This window comes from Mytilus edulis, chromosome 8, assembly GCF_963676685.1.
Source record: "Mytilus edulis chromosome 8, xbMytEdul2.2, whole genome shotgun sequence".
In the NCBI taxonomy this organism is placed as follows: domain Eukaryota; kingdom Metazoa; phylum Mollusca; class Bivalvia; order Mytilida; family Mytilidae; genus Mytilus; species Mytilus edulis.
The window spans coordinates 66,163,902-66,185,196 of record NC_092351.1 but is presented as its reverse complement, the minus strand read 5'-3'; the positions used below and the strand labels follow the sequence as shown (position 1 = coordinate 66,185,196).

The 21,295-nt window shown below is 34.1% G+C and overlaps 1 protein-coding gene across 2 annotated transcripts in view; it reads left to right on the top strand.

Annotated features, from left to right (window-relative positions):
• Positions 1-21,295, top strand: part of LOC139487087 (interferon-induced very large GTPase 1-like) — a 113,958-nt gene that overhangs the window by 18,814 nt on the left and 73,849 nt on the right. For both annotated transcript variants that reach the window (XM_071272092.1, XM_071272093.1), the window contains 2 exons: positions 14,877-14,937; positions 20,358-20,398. In XM_071272092.1, the coding sequence (XP_071128193.1) occupies positions 14,877-14,937; positions 20,358-20,398 (102 nt within the window). The remainder of the gene's footprint in view (positions 1-14,876; positions 14,938-20,357; positions 20,399-21,295) is intronic.

The window sequence follows — 21,295 nt, the reverse complement described above, 5'->3', positions numbered from 1 at the left end:
AAAGCCGAAATAAAACAAGAAACCATCCGTGCAAACCAAGAGGCCACACGTAGAAAAGCCGAAGCGGAACAATAGGCCATGCGTAAAATTGCTGAGGCTGCACACATGAAGGCTCAAATGGAACAGGAAGCCGCACGTGCGGTCCGAGAAAAAGCCGAACTTAAAGCCGCTAGGAATATTCTCGAAGCAAAAAGAGAAGCGGCAGCCGCAGAAGCCGAGTCTCGTATCCTGGAATACGACGGAAGCCAAGCAGTTAGCGATCTTCCTGACGAGAATGAAGACCCGCTCTAGCGTGTGCAAGATTTCGTCAATAGACTTCCTGTATCAACTGCTGTAAAGGAAGTAACAGGAACTCACAAGATAAGACAAAGTCCTGGTAAGATTGAGCTGAGTCATGAAGCACCAGCGTTCGTGCCATCCGTGGCAGTGAACTTATCGTCACAGACATCTGCTGTCTTGCCTTCCGATACGAAGTCTCCGGAAGTTACTTTCATCCCAGATCTGGAAATAGTAACTGGCATAAAAAAGACGTAATAGAAGAGACCCCTATTGCAAACCAGCAACAAATTAATCCTACGTCAGAGATAACTAGATTTCTTCTACGCAAAGACCTATTGTTCTCCCGGCTAACAAATTTTAATGACCAGGCAGAATTCTTCAATACATGGAAATTTAGCTTCAAAAACGTCATAGACGAATTACAAGTTGCGGACTCGGAACAAATAGACCACTGATTAAGTGGCTAGGATCAGAGTCTGGTAAACATGCCATGAGTATAAGGGCATCAAATGCCAACAACCCTACAAGAGGCCTACAGAGGATATGGCAAAGATTGGATGAGCGATATGGTGCTCCAGAAAAGTTGGAAGCCTCTCTCAGGAGTTAACTTGACAAATTCCCAACCTTGACGAATAAGGACAACGCACGTCTCTATGAACTGTCTGACATTCTATCAGAAATAGAATACCACAAGGAAAATCCCAAGCTGGGATGTCTTCTAGTTTATTTTGATTCAACGACCGGAATAAACCCTGTCATTGAAAAACTACTCTATGGACTTCAGGAAAAGTGGATTACATTGGCGTCTAGATACAAATCTAACCACGGCGTTGCCTTTCTTCCTTTTACAGAGTTATCTGCATTCATCAGTGAAATCAGTAGAATTAAAAACGATCCTGGATTAATTTTTGGGTCAAGAGTCACACCAAGTACAAAATCTGTGCATAATACACAATACGGAACATTCGCTAAATGAATGTCGTGGGTTCAGTGCTAAAACTATAGAGGAAAGCAAGGAACTGTTGAGGCAAAACAATCTTTGTTACAAATGCTGTGTTTCGATTATGCACAGAAATCGTGATTGCAACGCGAGTATCAGTTGCAATGAATGCGGAAGTAAACAACACACCATCGCATTTTACACACAAATCGAGTGTACCAACCCAAAGGTGCACCGCCTTCACCGCCTAGATCAGTCGGGGAGCAACTTGAGTTAGCTGAAACCAAGCTAACCTCTGTTAGTTCAACTTACAAATATATCTTCAAAGACGGCAACAGTAGTAAATCTTGTGCCAAGATATTTCCTGTGAATGTCTTTCACAAAAAATAATCAGGACAAAGTAATTCGAATGTATGCAAAGATTGACGACAAAAGCAACCGGTCTCGCGTGGCTTCTGAATTCTTCAGCCTATTCAATGGACAAGCAGAAACAAAAGATTATTTGTTATCCACATTCTCCGGCAGCAAGGTTGATTCCGGTAAACGAGGAAACGGCTTTGTCGTGAAGTCTGTACACGACAATACTAGATTCAATCTGCCCGAACTGATCGAATGCGATAACATTCCCAATAATCGAAACGAAATTGCCACACCACGCCTGGTAAACCATCTAATCTCAACCAAATGTTGAGACGGTAAAAAGTATTCTGGCACTTCCTGTTGAGCTTTTCTGGTTCAAAATATCCACAATAAACATAGGGTAGGTCGACTTTTCGTCAATTTACTGAAAATCAATGATTGTTTTGTAAAATAGGATAATGTCATGCCATAGATAAATGATAATTGTAACTAATATGTCTCTTCTTGGTTCAAAATTTCTGAAATTGAAGTCACAACCACTTTTCTCCTACGGATTATCATGTTTACTTTCTTTGAATCCGATAGAACTGCTATGATATTAATGATTTAGCAAGAAAATATGTCAATTATTTGTGTTTTTTAATGCTTTACGATAACCACTTCTGTAAATTGCAAGACTATTTGATTGTCAAGCCTAGTCTTAGCACAGAAATGAAAAATTCTAAATGGTTGAGATATAAAGGTATTGGTTGAGTCTTTCTGTCACAATGTTGAGACTTTCTGGTTACTTTTTGTCATGAAATATATTACTGTTAAAAACATTGGCACTTAGGTTTCAAAGTTTAAATTAACTATGACTGGCAACCCAACACGCGTGCATTATTATTATATAAAGATAAAAACTATTAAAATAGCTATGCTAGAGTTTATTTCAACTAATCAAAATGTAATTTCTATTGTAAAAATATAGTTAATTCCCAAAATGAACAAAGAAACTTTATCAGTGCGCGGTACTATTCGAGTTAACCTTTTTAACGATTAACTTGATTTATGTTTTCTGTCTGTGGTAAGTTAAAATCTGAATACAGATACAATTTTAAGAATTGCCGATAGAAAAATGCATGCCTTTCAAGTATAAATAAGATTAGTTTATAATATATAAATATCAATATGATTTGGAAAAATTCGATTTCTCAGACATTGTTCAATGCCGAAAATGCGTACCTTTATAAAGAAATAAAATTATTAAAAACTAAACAATAGAACAGGACCCCCTTCTCTAGGTTTGTTTTTTCGTGCACATTATTTCAGGATGAGTTCTCACTCTGAAAGGTGGTGATCATTTATTTGTGAGCAAAAACAAGCCTTAGATATGATTCGAATTTAAAACTGCTAAATGCAAGTACTATAAGTGACGTCTAACTTAGTGTAATCACACGTGTTGTATTGAAATAATTATAACTTAGATTGATTGTTCACAACTGCATTCAGGGCACATCCTTAATATTTGGTAATATTCAGCAACATTGATATTATATCTCTAAAAAAAATGATTTTGACGATCGTAGTGCAATCGTGTAGATCGCAATATCAGGCGGAAACCCGGTTGAAATAGAACAAAAGCATTGAAGCTCTTTGTTAGAGAAGGCGATAAATGCTTACTGAATTGTTTACTATAGTAACAAAAAAGGAGTAGGTCCGATAAGGGCCGATTTTGGCCTCAAATTTCAGGTTCATCTAACGAAAGTTTTTGGACACTTTTTAAACACTTAAGTGTCTATTTCAATTGATTCGATTATTTTATGTGAAAGATTTTAACTGATTTAGTCATTAAAAACGCTCTGATTTAAGCTTAAATATGATAAATCTATCAAATATGCCAAAAAACGTCACTTTTCAGACGGTTTCTGTCAAAAATGAAAGTGGCTGCATCCGTGTTCATCCTCAACCTTTATATATGTTTTGTATTATCATCAAATACAACTTACATTTCAATATTATGAATGAACATGAATGAGGCCACTTTCATTTTAGACGGAAACCGTCTAAAAATTAACCTAAATGCTTAAATTTTGAAGATTTCAGTAATTTATCATGACTTAATGATGCTAGAACGCGATATTAGTGCATTGTATGTGGCAAAAACAGCTCATATTTATGTAGCAGAAGCATTTGACTTTCCAAAATATAGCTTAAAGATTACATTTTCACAATTTTCTAAAACTGCTATATTTTGGGGCCAAAAAGTGGTCTTACTGAACCTACTCCTTTGTTAATAGAAACAAATAAAATGACAATTTTCTTCTCTATTACGAAGTGTTTTTTTTTTAAAACACCATTTGCATAAGTTTTCAATTTACCTTTAACATAGTTAAGCAGAACAATTATGTATCAAGTAAAAATTGCTGCAAGTTATGTTTATTAATTGACATCGATATTATATATATCCTTATTGGTCAATCAATTTTTCCCAAATAAAGTTAAGAGGGGGGAGGGTGGTAGTAAAAAAACTATATGAATTAAGTTTTTTTTTTTATCCTACATTGAACTTTTGATTTCTAGTGAAATACCACAGGCAATTGTCTCAGAAAAAAATCCTATATACCTTAGTATAAGACAAACAACGGATACAAAACGGACACATAACGGACGAGTATTGTAAAAAACGGACGCTTACCGGATCTTTCATCCGTTGAACGTCCGTTCAAAGTTTTGAACATGCTCAATTTTTTCCATCGGACAAAACGGACGTCGACTGATAAAGCGGACAGTCCGACACTGAGCGAAATGAAACAGATATCGACCAACGTCTAACGGATAACAACATGCGGCTTACGGACATGAACGAATAAAAAAAAGTTATCGGTTCGGCGTCCGTTCGCGCTATCTGGTGAGGTGTTACCGGAGTTGTAAGCACCAGTCACACCTTATTGGATAGCGCAAACGGACGCCGAACGGATAACTTTTTTCAATCCGTTCATATCCGTTAGACATCCCTTAGTTTTCGTTTTATGTCCGTTCAGCCTCCGTTTTATCCATCAATGTCCCTTCTGTCCGGTGGAAAATTTTTAGCATGTTCAAAACTTTGAATTAAGGGACGTTCAACGGATGAAGTGTCCGTTGTACATCCGGTAAGGGTCCATTTTAACAGTAAGTGTCCGTTCCGTTTCCGTTTTTAATCCGTATCTTCATCAACGGACTCCCAACGGATATCAATTTTGTCAAAGGAAACCCTTTTCTTTTATCCGTTAGGCGTCCGTTCGTGCTATTCGGTACGGTGTGATCACAGCTGAAGTGAGAAGTAAACACTTCTAGGCTTAGATTTAGAATAATGTTTTAAAAAGGGACAAATATTAACTGCGGGACAATACCTTGTGTAAACTATAAATATAGATATAAAAGAAGATGTGGTATGATTACCAATGAGACAACTCTCCACAAGCGAACAAAATGACACAGAAATTAACAACTATAGGTCACTGTATGGCAAACACATACTGCATAGTCAGCTATAAAAGGCCCTAAAATGACAATGAAAAACAATTGTAGCGAGAAAACTTACGACCTTATTTATTTAAAACAAAATGAACGAAAACAAATATGTAACACATAAACAAACGACAACCACTGAAATACATGGTCCTAACTTAGGACAGGCACATACATACATAATGTGGCGGGGTTAATACAAAAAAGAAGATGTGGTATGATTGCCAATGAGACAACTATCCACAAAAGACCAAAATGACGCAGACATTAACAGCTATAAGTCACCCTACGGCCTTCAACAATGAGTAAAGCCCATACCGCATAGTCAGCTATAAAAGACCCCGATAAGACAATGTAAAACAATTCAAACGAGAAAACTAACGGCCTTATTTATGTAAAAAAAAAGAACGAAAAACAAATATGTAACATATAAACAAACGACAACCACTGATTTACAGGCTCCTGACTTGGGGCAGGCACATACATAAATTATGTGGCTGGGTTAAACATGTTAGCGGGATCCAAACCCTCCCCCTAACCTGGGACAGTGGTATAACAGTACAACATAAGAACGAACTATAAAAATCAGTTGAAAAATTAAGGCTTAACTCATCAGATGGACAAAATACAAGTGGACGTGGCCCGATAATTATACATCCCGACACAAAAGACACAATGAACAGATCTGAGAGTACTCGCAGTTATCTGACAGCTAGTTCAAAGCCACTAACAACTTATAAAAAAATCATGCAACTAAGACTAAACAATCAATCCGTACACATCCAACATCCAATGGCTTTAGTGTAAAGACGTCATAAACAGCCAGAGAAAAACATGACCTTGTTAAACATGTTATAGCGGGATCCCAACCCTCCCCTTAGCTGGGACATTGGAATAACAGTACAACATAAGAACGAATAAAAAAATCAGTTGAAAAAGGCAACTCATCAGAAGTACACAAATACAAGTGGACGTGTATATCAATTTCATTTCAAAAGCACACACGACGTGTCAATCTAGTACATAGGTGGGTTTATATTCGTGCAACATTTTCATGTACTCGTCTTGAATATGCATGTAGTTAAACAATGGGCGTTAATGACTCATTCAAACACCAATACTACAATCTTTGCAGTTTCACTCCTGTTCATATTGATTATAAACATAGAAAAAACGTTATAGAAAATAACTGACCCACTGACATTTACTTTGGTGAAATTGCTACCCGTTGATATATAATTTGACGATGAAAAAGAAACCCATTCCTGTGGCATGTCTATGTATTCTTTATAAAGAAGGAACCACATACCACGATATGAGGCTGTCAGAATAAAGGTCGAGTGTTGAAGATTCACAGTTAAGCACTGATTATGTAAATATAGCGCAGGGGATGCAAATTGTCCCGTGCTAACGATTTTTAACACCAAGTTCTGTAGATAAAGTGTTATGTTGATGTTAACACCAGCACTGCAAATGTAAAGTATAACGATGTAGATATCTAAAAGCTACCTATTGAGATGTCAAGATAAGCGATGTAGGAATAAATTCTAGCTTTTGAATTAAATGACAGTTGGAACGTTTTGACGGTTGTATATGTAATTAATTATACTAAGCTACAGTTGAAAGTTTCATTCACCAGAAGATCTCAACATTGTTCCAGAATATCTCAACCGATACCAGAAAATCTCAACATGACATACTTTATAGTATATTTCGCTTAATGCAATTATATAAGTAAAAAAAAAGAACAAACTGTAATTTTATGTTTATAAGGTTTTAGAAAAATACTTATTCACTGATATATACGTGAGCTTATCAATGATATCGCTGTCATTTTGTCAATAGCCGACTGCACTTGCCACATTTACCTGCTGGAGAAAAGTCATTCCGATGTCATTTTAAATCAGATTGGTCCATATTATACACGGGAGAAACCCTAATTCAATTATCTATGGCATGACATTCTCCTATTTTACAAAAAACGCATTAATTTTCAGTAAATTGACGAAAAGTCGACCTACCCTATGTTTATTTTGGATAATTTGAACCAGAAAAGCTCAACAGGAAGTGCCAGAATACTTTTTTCCGTCTCAACCATTTGGTTGAGATTATATGGTTTACCAGGCGTGTACACCTGAGGATATATTGCAATATCAACACTTGCAAGAACTACAAAAACATATTCTCCCGATTGATGGGAAATGCAAAATCCTATTGCTCTTTGAAAGAGACCTTATAGAGGCACATCATGTCCTTGATCAACGTCTAGGACCACCAAAGGCTCCATTTGCGCAAAAGTTAAACCTTGGTTGGATTATCGTTGGAGAAATACGCTCCGATAAGCAACATGTTCACCTTGAACTCACTACAAAGGAAACAAATCCAACTTCAGTGTTGTGAAACCACAAACAAAGAAACTACCTGAGTGTAATAAAACCAACACCCAGTCAAATGAAATTCAAACTGATTCGTCTAAACTTTATCCCCGTTTACATGAGCAACCGAAAACGAAATCAGCGACTTCAATCGTCAGATTTGCAGAAGCCGAAAAGTTCCCTTCGGAAGCAACGCCACCAAAAGTGAATGACGACAAAGAAAAGTACATCCGAAAACATTCAATTCCCAAGGAAAGCTTCAATTCGCTTTTGGATACGCAAGGACAAAAGGAAAGCAGAATAGACAATTCCAGCTTAACTGACAGAGAAAAGGAACATGGCACCGGATGGTCTAGACTGTATGCCGTAAACGTAAAGGAGGGTCTGTCTCGCAAGACGTCCTTGTTGGATCGCATATCCGTGTCGAAAGGAAATTCTTCAATCAGAACTACAACCATGGAGTTGGATCTTAGATCGCCGCGGTCTCGTCGGAAACACCGCCTTATCTAGAATAGAAGCTGTGAAATACCCAGCCTCCCATTGGACTACTTCTAAGTGGAACTTTGGACTGTTGTTATATATTTAACATTTTATTTGTTTTTGATAATGGAATAGTGATGTCAGATAGACCACAGACGGGTAGTGTTCTAAAACTAATTCATCGTTTGTTCTTCATTTGATTATCATTTTATATTGTTAATGTTTCATTGCGTACATCGTTTTACGTGCTCCAGTTTAAGGAGTTTTATACAGGACAGTGTTGGAATCCGTGTTACTTTTGCCTCTCTTCTGAGACGAAAACTGATCAGCAGGCCGTGTGCACAACTGCAAGGAACATTCAGTGGACACGTTGTCCATAGGAACAATTCGTGCCTTACCACAGCTTTTTCACCTTTTGAATAGGTAGTAAAATAAAAGTCAGCTCCTGATCTTTTTATCCTTACTTAAACCCAGTCATCTTGGTTACACTCACTGGTCCGGCCAGTACATAAATATTTATATTTCTAAATATATCTGGAGTGATTCGTTTTCGTTTTATATATTTATTAATTTACATCTTTGATGAATCTTTGATGTCATTTCTTTGATAAAATTCTATCTTACAAAAAGACAATATTTGTAATAATCAACATATATCAGTGTTTACATTCGAATACAACGAGACTTTACGACAGCTTGAAAGAGGGGGGAGGGGGCTTTACATAAATATTTATATTTTTATTTCTAAATGATTCTGGAGTGATTCGTCTTTGTTTTATATATTTATTAAATTACGACAGCTTGAAGGGATCATACAACGATTTCAGACGTATCTTTTCACTCCTCTAAACTATGAAAATCATGCTTTTGATGTTATAAGATATTTAATTTTTTTATGATTTTCAACTAAATTTGAATATTGAACCGACTGATAGCAGCAGCTAGATTGGATATTGAATATCAAATATCGAATAACGAATAACGAACCGGCTGCTAACTTCACATACATATTTTAAACGGAATGAAATGTTTTTAAAATCAGAATAAGCAGTAAAATTGTCAAATTCCGCTATTAAATTATATTTTAAAACTAACTAAGATTTAGGAATTTTTCTCATGCCGTTTTTTTGGTTTTTAGACATATCATCAAAATTGGCTGCTGGATGAATGTGGCTGCTATTTTGATTGGCTGCTCAAAGTGGCTGTCGGCTTGAGTCTAGTCTCTATCAAGAAGCTTTAATTTCGTGTATAATTGATTCCTTAATTAGGAGCTGACGGGTTGTAGCAGTCCATTTCATTATTGAAAACAAGCTATTTCTCAATGCTCACGTTTTATTTTGATATTTAAGTCCGAAGTTCTCCTCTAATATGCGTTGCGGAACATATTAACTATATACCTTTTGTTCCTCTCTTAATCTGCTTTCGAATGAGGTATAAGGTATATATGTAATTAGGGGCTGAAGGGTCACAGAAGGCCATTCCATTATTCAAAATGTCCATTTCATTATTCAAAATTGGCTATTTCTTAATTTTCACGCGTATTTTGGCATTAGGTCCTCCGTAACCCCTCTAATGGTCATTTCGTCCATTATTGTTTATTCTCAATGTATTCCTCTATCAATTAGCTTTAATTTGGTGTATAATTTTACCCTTAATTAGGAGCTGATAGGTTGCAGCAATCCATTTCATTATTCTAAATAAGCTATATCTCAATGTTCACGCGTATTTCGATATTAAAGTCCGTAGGTACTCCTCCAATATGCGTCGCGGAACATATTGACTATATACATTGTGTTTCTCTCTTAAGGCGAAGTGTACGTAATTGCACGCCTCTAGCGGAATACGGGATTAAAAACGTTCGTCGTTAGTTACGCAAGTTATCTCCCTTACTCCAAGAAAGGACACACGAAAGAAAACTACTTTCTGCGGTCTATAATGATTCAAACAAGCACGCATGTGCTCTGGTAAACCTCATAGAAATTATCTAAATAACTCCAATTAGAAATCACAGCATTCTGTACGTTGTTCTCTTGGCAGCTTGACTTAAAAACACTGTTTTGTTTTGTTTTAGGCGCGTAGGAGAAGGCATTTCGTGTTTATGATATCAACAGAAAGAAAAAACGCCTCACAACAAAATTATAAACAAATAAACATGTAACAATTTTTCTTCTATTGATATCAAATTGATTAAAATAAAACCTGAAATGACCAAACAATATCGTTTTAAAAAAGCCGTAGTCTTGAACGAAAAACACAGTACTCAACGTAAAGTTTTATTATAGGTTACAAATAATTAATGAAAGACGTGTGAATTTAATTGTTTAATTAAAAAGACGTTGAAATGTTCGTATTTTGTGCAATTGAAAATTTAAGGACATGATTTATATTCATATAAGAAATCAGACTATACCAAGAGAATAATTTGACCACTAGTGCAAAACTTACCAGTCGGAAGAACAAAGACGGAAAACAAACAAAAAATAAACAAATTAGGCCCTAAAATTACTCAGTAACTTAAAAGTTGTCTCACTCTAACATTTATCTTAAAATAAGTAAAAATTCTTTCATTCAACTCCCAGTTTTCAACTTTTTCTACATGTGCAGAAAATAAACAGGTGTCTTCTATTCCGTCCGCAATTTATAAAACTAAATCTAAAACTAAATCTAAATTTAGAACAATATTGAAATTGAAAGTACACATGTAAGATAAAATATAACATGTCATTTCTTCTTTCACAAATTCCAATTTCGAAGAGATATATAGCGAAATCTGTTTTCTTTTAATGTGCCTGTGTGCATCATTAAAAATTAGAGAATGTAATTTTGAAGTATCAAGTCTCAATTCAAGATTATGAATGAATAGAATATAGAATTACAGGGGGGGGGCGTGTTAGGACCTTTATCAGAACTCCGGGATCGGGTGTTTTTAAGCTCGGGATTTCGGGATTGACCCTTTCGGGATCCGGGAATTCTATTTCCGAATTTCGGGTAGTCGGGATTTATTTTTTTTTTAAATTCGGGACCTCGGGATTTCGTGTTTTTAACCCAGGGATTTCGGGATCTGGATCCCTCCTTCCCTCCTCCCTCTATTATGGTTAAAGAAAGGAGGTCAGGGGAGTTTTGTGAAACTTGTAACTGCAATTTAATATTATATTTAGTGGAATGAGAGGTGAAATGTGTTCAGACTATTACATTTCGATTTTTTTTTTTAATTTAACACAAGTTTACTGCAAGGGGTGTTTAACGACCTCGATGATTATCCATGAGGATCTTGCACTCGGTCAGCTCTAGGTTTTTACCAAGTTCATGATCATACAAGAATTGAGAAGCCTGTGGTTTACTAGTCTTATAATATGAGTCTTTGTAGTTCATATAATTTACATTCAACGTTTTTTATCGAATATTTCTAGGCTTTTTGACTATCAATATTGACCCCTCCCCCAATTGATTGGATAAAATGAATGGATTGCCGCCCCTATTTCAAACTGAAGTCCTATAAACTGACCGGTAATCGAATTTGTTAAAAGAAATAATTGGTATCTCACAGGGGCGTTGCTGCCGTTAGGCACTTTAGGCACGTGCCTACACATAATTTTTTTCACATTTTTTTTCTTTTATTAAAAAAAATTAGTAAAAAATGTTATCTGTAGATGAAAACCGGTGAAGTTGTCAAAACTCTTTAATTATCGAATGTCATGTGTACACAGTTGACTGAATACCTAGCTACGCCCCTGTCTCATATTGATTCAATACCGTAATGCCGAAAAAAAATCATTTTTTTTCCGCGAATTTCGAACAGCTAGAAATATATTCCCGAGTTTCAATTTGAGTAACTCAAATAATTCAAGCCCTTTCCATGTCCGATTTTCTCCCACACGAGAAATGTAGCATTCGTACATAAGCTAAATAATACGACTGAATTATTCGGGTTACAATTTGTATAAATCCCGAATGCACATAAAAGTAAAGGTCGTGGCTCAGGGATGTGTTGAATTATAAAGATGCTTATGCGGCACAAAGATAAGATTAATTTACCCAAATGTACTAAGAATTACAACACAACTTAAATTTACTTAAATATTGATTTGTTATCCTGTGCCAGACAGATGGCTGATATTCTGAGAAGAGACCAAGGTCAAAAATAGTTCTAGTTCATAATGAAGAAAGTGTCAACCGTTTTCTAGCTTGGCGATCTCCGCACGCACCCGAATATAATAGACAAATACAATACAATAGTACACAAAACGTAACATAAAGAACTAAAGACCGAGCAACACGAACTCCAACAAAACGGTATATATATAATATATATATATAGAAGCGTCGTAACTGTTGCTGCGACGTCAATAACGTTGTCGTTGTTTTTTGTTTTTTTGCACTCAAGATTCAACTTTAACAGTGTATAAAGTAGCACGGTTGCTAAGGACTTTCTTTGCACCAATCGATTCCTCAGACATTTTAGAATCGTCTCATAAATTTAAAAAAAAATCGATTGTCTAATATAATAGAAAATGTTGGAAATGTAACAATTCCTGCCGAATTTCACGATTTTCCCTATATATCCTTTGTAATTTTGGTGTATGATGCTGTTAACTTCAACAGCTCGTATCTCAAAAACGAAAACGGTTACCCCCTTTTTTTATTTTATTTTCCGATTTATTTTTACAAGCAGAAACTACATGTAACATTTTAAAAAAATCCATTGTGTAGTTTAATTACGTACACTTCGCCTTAATAAGTTTTCAAATCAGGTATAAGGTATATCTGTAATTAGGAGCTGAAGGGTCACATAAGGTCATTCCATTATTCAAGATATCCATTTCATTATTCAAAATTGGTCATTTCTTAATTTTAAGGCGTATTTAGGCATTTAGGTCCTCCGTCCGTAACCCCTCTAATAATCATTGTTGCACTATCAACTTGTTATATGTCTATAATTAAAGGATGAAGAATAGTAAAGGTGTAGTGAAAATAAACTAGAGGCTCTGTGTCGCTGTCGCTCACCTTGGTCTATGTGAATATTAAACAAAGGACGCAGATAGAGTCATGACAAAATTGTGTTTTGGTGATTGTGATGTGTTTTTACATCTTACTTTACTGAACAGTTTATCTCTATTTTTAATAATATTCAAGATAATAACCAAAAAAACAGCAACATTTCCTTAAAATTACCAATTCAGAGGCAGCAACCCAACAATGAGTTGTCCAATTCATCTGAAAATTTCAGGGCAGATAGATCTTAACCTGATTAACAATTTAACCCCTGTTAGATTTGCTCTAAATGCTTTGGTTTTTGAGTCATAAGCTAAAAACTGCATTTTACCCCCAATGTTCTATTTTTAGCCATGGTGGTCATCTTGGTTGGTTGGCCGGTTACCGGACACAATTTTTAAATTAGATACCCCAATGATGGTTGTGGCCAAGTTTAGTTTAATTTGGCCCAGTAGTTTCAGAGAAGAAGATTTTTTATGAAATGGTTAAAAATTGAATATAAAAGTCAATAACTCCTAAAGGGGTCAACTGACCATTTCGGTCATGTTGACTTATTTTTAGGTCTTACTTTGCGGAACATTTTTGCTGTTTACAGTTTATCTCTACCTTTAATAATATTCATGATAATAACCAAAAACAGCAAAATTTCCTTAAAATCACCAATTCAGGGGCAGCAACCTAACAACAGGTTGTCCGATTCATCTAAAAATTTCAAGGCAGATAGATGACCTAATAAACAATTTTATTGCCAAAACTTCATTTTACCCCTATGTTCTATTTTAAGTCATGGCGGCCATCTCGGTTGGTTGGCCGGGTCACTGGACACAAGTTTTAAACTAGATACCCTAATAATGATTTTGGCCATGTTTGGTTTAATTTTTCCCAGTAGTTTCAGAGGAGAAGATTTTTGTAAAAGTTTACAGACGACGGATTGACGGACGCCAAGTGATGAGAAAAGCTCACTTGGCCCTTCGGGCCAGGTGAGCTAAAAAAGACAACGTAGAGTATTTCAATTTTTATGTATATGTTTTTGGTATTCAGGTCGTCCATTCATTTAAGCAAGGAATTTCTGTTAAAAATAGTAAGGAAAATACACTAGACTGAGTTTATCCTTCGAAACTAAATCAATAAGTAAAATTAAAGATTTAAAGAGTCTTATTTTTTTTCTGATACTAATTTGAATATTCGTTATCTAACACCAAAATGACGAATTTAGAAATACGGGATATAAAGCTGTAGTGTAAGTCAATTGTTTTATTTTCATTTCAATATTCACCGCTTCAACTAATTAAATCGTGAAATAGAAACTTTAGTTTTCTCGTTTGAATTGTTTTACATTGTCTTATCGGGGCCTATTATAGCTGACTATGCGGTATGGCCTTTCTCATTGTTGAAGGCCGTACGGTGACCTATAGTTGTTATTGTCTGTGTCATTTTGGTCTTTTGTGGATAGTTGTCTCATTGGCAATCATACCACATCTTCTTTTTTTTATATTTCATTATTCATTTTTCATCACTTAACATTGAATAGTCACTGTAAATAGTGAACTTTTTTATTATTCATTATTGAATTTTGAATAATGAAAAATGAATAATGGACGTACTTCAGCGAGGTAGTTCTCAATGAAAAGCACGATGTTTTTTTTACTATGTGAATTTGTTTGAAGTTCTTTATACTCTAAGGATCTCTAAGGTCAATCTACAAACTATTTCACTTGCTTGTCTACTTTAAAAGAAAAGTTATACTAAATGGCCAGGATCATCCGCATGTATCTTAAAATTACGCGTTTGTCTATGTATTAGATTAATATCCAGATGAAACATTAGTTATCTAAATGATAACATAATGTATAAAAATGGTCAATTATTTTATTATTATTGAACAGTTATCAGTTGTATGTAAAACATGAGTGCTAACTATAAAAGCAGTTTGACACATCAAACTTTCTATTTTGTTACAGATTACAAATGCAAGATATCAACATCGGTTCCATCTTTTTGTCATGGAGGAGAAAGATCTCTGTAAGTTCTTAGAATCCTGTGGTTTAAGTTTTATATTTCTTAAAACATATTTAAGTAGATAATTATTTCTTTTAATGATAATTCTAAAACCTGTCATACGTGGAAATTGTTAACAGTAAACAGACAGCAATTAAAGATGAAAAATATATTTTAAATTAGTCATTCGTGGTTATAGAAAAATATTAGTTATGTCAATTATAATCTGCATTGCACTGGGACAAAATGTCTTCTTTCTGATCCTCAATTTAAGAAGAAGAAAAATTCATTTGTTTCTGTTTAAATTGACGAAGAAAACCTTAATTTATGGTAGTAGATTTGAATTCTTCATTTCTGTGAAGAACCCTATGTGGAAAAAGGTTTTATTTTACTAGTTCAATTTTCACTATCGTGCTCATGCTGACATATCATATTTCAAGACTTGTTAGTTATAATATATCAACTAATCGTAAGGTAATTGCATAAACATCCGAATGCAAATTTTTATATAGTAAGACGTTCCTACTGGTTCATGTGATACGTCAAAAATGGGACAGTAGAATTATTCTACTCAGCATTTAATTATCTGGCTAATATTTATACACGTTTCTCAATTATAAGATGGTATGCGTAACTTTTATTAAAGTTGGCTGTCCTTGAAAGTTATTGTGTAAAAGGTTCCTAAATTTAGTAGTACACAATTTTAAACAACAAACTAAGGATTTTGCATTGAATAACTACAATAATGCACGAAGACAAGTAACGTTACCGGATCTGTTTCTGGAACCAAACACAAGCAAAATATTGAACTCAAATGCGTCCGTGACAGATTCGGGATCGGAACCAGAAACAGAAGAAACCGACAATAGATCCGAAACCACGAACCTATTAGAAATATTACGACGAAATTGCTGATGACCTATTTGTGGCATACCTTGAAGCACTTCTCATAGAATAGCTTGGAGATATTTTGATATGATTTTGGAACAAAAGGATAAAACCAGAGATTCCGTTCACTGAAAGATCAAAGCCACTGCAAGAATAAGGAACAATGAAAATACGAACCCATGGAATCTTGGAAATATATCGCTAACGGTTGAAGAACAAATATGATTGAAGCTAGAATCTTTAGACGAGAAGACAAAGACAGAGACAATTAAGACCATATTAAGTGTTCAGCCTATAAAGCATTTATCTTAAGAATACTAGTTTTTTAATTTTAAAATTAGATGTTTATTACTACATAAAACACCATCCCTTCAAGATTGCGATTTCAGTTACACGTTTCCGATCACATAAATTTTTCTTGCGCATGTACACTACACATTTAGATAACATTTCTTTAAAAGACAATACTTATGTCCACTTTCTCATTGATACTGTCATAGTGTACTACGAAACGTCGTAAATCCCGCGTTTGAATGAATCTACCACACACATGACAAATGATAACTAGAAACCACCCCTATACTAATAGTACCAAGATATTGTTGGTAAATATTCCGTATCAACTTCACAAATAATACATGCTGGTCTTGAAGTATAACCTCTGTGTACTGACGTTGTTTATCATCTTAATAACGTGTTGTAGTATTTTTTACTTGTCTTTATCAATAATACTTTTACTGTTTTTGATGATATCCATTTAACGTGACTCTGTATTTATGCATCCCACCTAGTGTTATTGTTCTATAATTTTTGTATTCTTATCTTTCATTTCTGCAAATGTGCCTTGTCTATATGATTTTTTTGTTGTGTTTCTTTGATATATATATATGACGTGACTCTGTACTTATACATCCCGCCATTATCTTATTGTTCTATGATAATTTTAGTATTCTTGTCTTTCATTTGTGCTTATATACTTTGGCTATACAGTGTATGCTCTTCTGTTTTTCTTTGATACTAAAGACGTGGCTCTTTTTTGTAAAAGACAAAAATGCACTATAAATATGCAGAAAGCAGCAAGAAGAACAACGGAAACTTCTCATTTAGATTCTGCAGATGATATGCTAAAAAAACTATAGACTATATTCTGTTCAGACTTTGAACGCATGAACTATTTTATATCTACCTGCGTCACGTTCACATGCTGATCAACATAGGTCAAACGCGCGATTCCATGTCGGAGTTAATGTTTACCTAACCCTGTGCCTGTAAGGGGAAGGATTCAGTCCCAGTACTTAAAATGGTTTAATCCTTTATGGGAAGATTTAACATCAGTTAAAAAAATTCTTATAATAAAAAAGCAATAAACGAGGTTGTTAAATTTGACATATGCCTTTTTGTGCTTCTTTCTTACATATTTGTTTGGTTTATAGTGATTATAACACAATGTCGATTGCTGTACTTTTTTAGGCATTTTTCCTATTATGATTTTTTGTTTTGTTTGCGAATTGTAATCAATATAAAGGAATTTGATGCCACGGTGTTACAAGTGAGAGGTTTAGCTAGCTATAAAACCAGGTTCAATCAATCATTTTCTACATAAGTAAATGCATGTACCAAGTCTATAATATTACAGTTGTTATCCATTCTTTTGATGTGTTTGACCTTTTGATTTTGCCATTTAATCAGGGACTTTCCGTTTTGAATTTTCCTCGGAGTTTATTATTTTTGTGATTTTACTTTTTATAGCAGGCTAATCATATGATTTGTGTGTTGTTGAATTTGTCGTCAATGTAAACGAGTCATTAAAAAGGCTAAAACTGTCGTTAAACTTAATCCATCTCTTTGAGGTGTATTAAATTTTAATCATATGATTGAAACATCTAAGATTGCTACTGCACCAATTCAAAAATTGGCTTATGCTTATAAGAGATATTTAGCTCTTGGAAAGAGATTTAAGCCATGAAAGAGCTTAATATTTTGGAAAGAAATCCAAAACAAATCCATTGACAAAACCACATTATTGTGCGGAATCAATCAATAAATTTTGACGAACAGCTTTTATAAATAATTAATGTTACCATAGCATTAATTCACAGGCCAAAGCTGATTATTGAAGCAAGTCTTTGCTAATTAACCCATTTTCCGAAGTTCAAATATTAGCACATTCTGTAGCGCCCTTTAGATGGTACGGTAGTATTTCCTGGCCCATAATTGATAATGATAGCCTTTTTAGAATTTTCACCACTTTCTAACACTGCAAAAAATTCTACATTTACAGTTAACTGAAGTACTTTCATTTTACTATTCAGAAATGAATTTGAAAATGTATCATGCCCGTTTAGTTTTTTTTGCTATTTTTAAAAACCTAAGGCCACTAGTACTTTTAGGTCTTTTATGGTGCAGTGAAAAAATTTTTTTTTGTTTAGAAATTCATTTTCATCTGTATGTAAAATTATTTCATATTTTTCTACACCTGATTCATTCCTCAGTTTGGGAAAGTATGTTCAGTTGATACTGTATCTTTTGTCCAATCACGCTGTTTAGATACATTTACCTAAGTAGGGTACACAAAAGAGTAACCTAAATTCAGGAATGCAAATACTACCGTGCCACCTTAACCTAACTGTTTACGCAGGTAAATTATAATGGCTCAATTCGTATATTTCATAGTTCATAGATAGGTTGATCCTTACGGTTTTTATCATTACACGGAGTTTTTAGACATCCTGTATTTATTTTTTCCCATTTAGTACTAAAATTTATAAGCTTAACGAGGATCCAAATCATGGGCTGGTCAAGCCATTATGGTGGTGGTGGTGGTGGGGTGTTCAAGTTATGTCGCCTTTCCAATTCTTTGGTTGCAAAAAAAGGGGTTCAGACTCACAGACTCCACCCCCCCCCCCCCTGATCTGCCAATGCAATTATTTATCATGAAAATTACTACTGTAAGTATTTTATGTTAATGATTTAGTAAAAAGAGACTGAGTCAATGATGTGTCTCATATTTCTCAACTCACGTGTAATATACAAAATCAAGCAACTGTTATAAAGAATTTAGAAAATATCATTTCCGAGTGTCAGAGTTAATTCAAAAGAATATAGACTTTCGTTGCTGGTCATTCAAATAATTTGGATCATCACAGAATATAATATTATATGTTTGATTTTTTTTAACACTCATCTATGCTTCTCCGGTTAGTCCGAGCAGAGACCTATAATACATATTATATTATATGTCTCTGATCCAAGTTAGAAATGAAAAAGTATAAATTGCATCTATATTAACAATAAAAGGCATGCAAACATACCATAGAGCAAATGAAACGGATAATAAACTATTTGTAATATGATTGTGTTCTTAGCGACACGTACATGGAGGTCATAAATTATTTTCATTTACTAGTAAAAATCTTTATCTACTATTGAGTGCTATAGGAGTTTTATGGGAGTTTTGAGAGAGGTTTTTTTGACATGTAGTGGATAAAAAACTCAGGGTTAGAATTCATAGAACAGACAAGGTACAGTGACATGTATATTTTGAACCCGCAGAGGGTGTCATTTTTCTTTTAATGTGCCTTCCGACTTTCGATATTTATTTTCATGTAAGCAAAACGTGGTAAAAATAACTTGATGCTAGAGTAGTGTAACAGTATTTTGGAGTTGGGCTATTTCTTTATTTATAGGTGGGGATCGACTCCAAGCAGACAATATATGCATGCGTATAACGACACTGAATTTTTTCTTTAAATAAAGTGAGCTGCTGGTCATGTACTTGAATACATCGGATAGAAAGAAAGGTTTAAAGTTTAAGTACACTGCAATGCCTCATTCAAGGGTTTAAAATGGAGGGAGCAAAAGGAGGGGTTCAACAGGAAATAATTTTATGTTACGAACTCTTTATTTGAATGGTTTATTTTTTTTATTAATTTAATCTAAAAAAAAACCCATTTATTAGATAAATTGTGAATGGTCTTTCTTCCTTTCTCCGGTTAATATCATGTGAATTAACATTTTAAAAATCCGGCGCAGCCATTCGGTCTAGTACAAAGGAGGATTAATATTCATAACACACTACTGGCATGCTCTGGTTCAAAATATGCATCTAATTACCGCGCGGGAAGTTAACATCCACTGTTGTCAAGTCGTTAAGGATTGCAAATTCTAATATTAATAATATTGATTAAGTCATTAAGGATTGCATATTTTGATATTAATATTGATTTTCTTTGCAACGGAAATAAACACATTCAATCTAAAACCAGTTGTTGGCATTATACGGGATATGTTGTACTCATATATTTGATGATGGTATGTTTATTTATATGTCTGTGTTATTTAAATGGTTTCTGATTGAAACAGATCTTTGATACATGGTAGTTTCTATTTCATAAATTTGCGTTTTTTTATATACTAGGAACGCCTTACTATTGAGAAACATATTTCTTGTTGAAAGCTGTTTAATGACCACTAGTTGTCTTATGAATATTCGATTTGATATATGAACTCTCATATTTTTTTCATGAAAACATAATCAATGATTTCATTTTCTTCAGTGAAGAAAAGACGAAAATCAGCAGACCAGAAGACGTTAAAGGTAATCAAATAACGGAAACGAACACAATTGTTTTATAGCCAGTAGTGTAGGTAGCTTATGAATTGTATGATTCAAAATGTAAATCGTTTTATCGAGCGTGCTGTTCATTAAAAACACAAAATATAATGTGGTTATTGTTTAAAATCATGAAAATGTTTAGTGAGGAAGTATGAAATTAAATTATAAAAAGACAGTTTAATATTACAGTTACAGTATTAAGATGTTTATAATCATTACACCCATGGATAGTTATGACAAAACAAAGACTAGTTAAGATGTGTTTAAGAATAAAAACCGAAAGGCATTATTTCACGAAATACCAACTCAAACACATAAATAAGAGAGACGATCAAGGCTAGTCACACGGTTAAACGATTGTTGCGTCAGAAATACGGAACTCTGATATTACGTTATGTTGTTTTTCTATTACTTGATGATATTTTGTCTTTACGTAATATGGTTTTGACATTACGTAATGATGTTCCGATATAACTCAATATGGAACAGTCATTACTTAATGATATTTCGATATTACACGATATGTTTTCGTGTTGACTTGAAAGAATGAATGAATGAATGAATATTTTATTTGCAAAAGCATATATAACATGCTATGGCAATACATAATATATACATAATGTGACAAAAGACTGGTAACAGAGAACAATACAATAATAACATATATGTTGTAGCTAACCAATAATATCAGATCTAGCTTTCCATGCACTCTTCAAATAGTTACAGAGCTTTATTGTTAGAGATCTAGAATTAGCTTTCAACAAAGAAGATAGTTTAAAAATAGTAGGCCATGAACAATAATAGCGTGGCAAAAACAATATTCTAATTGCCCTATATGCTGGACATACCAATACAAAATGGAATTCATTCTCAACACAT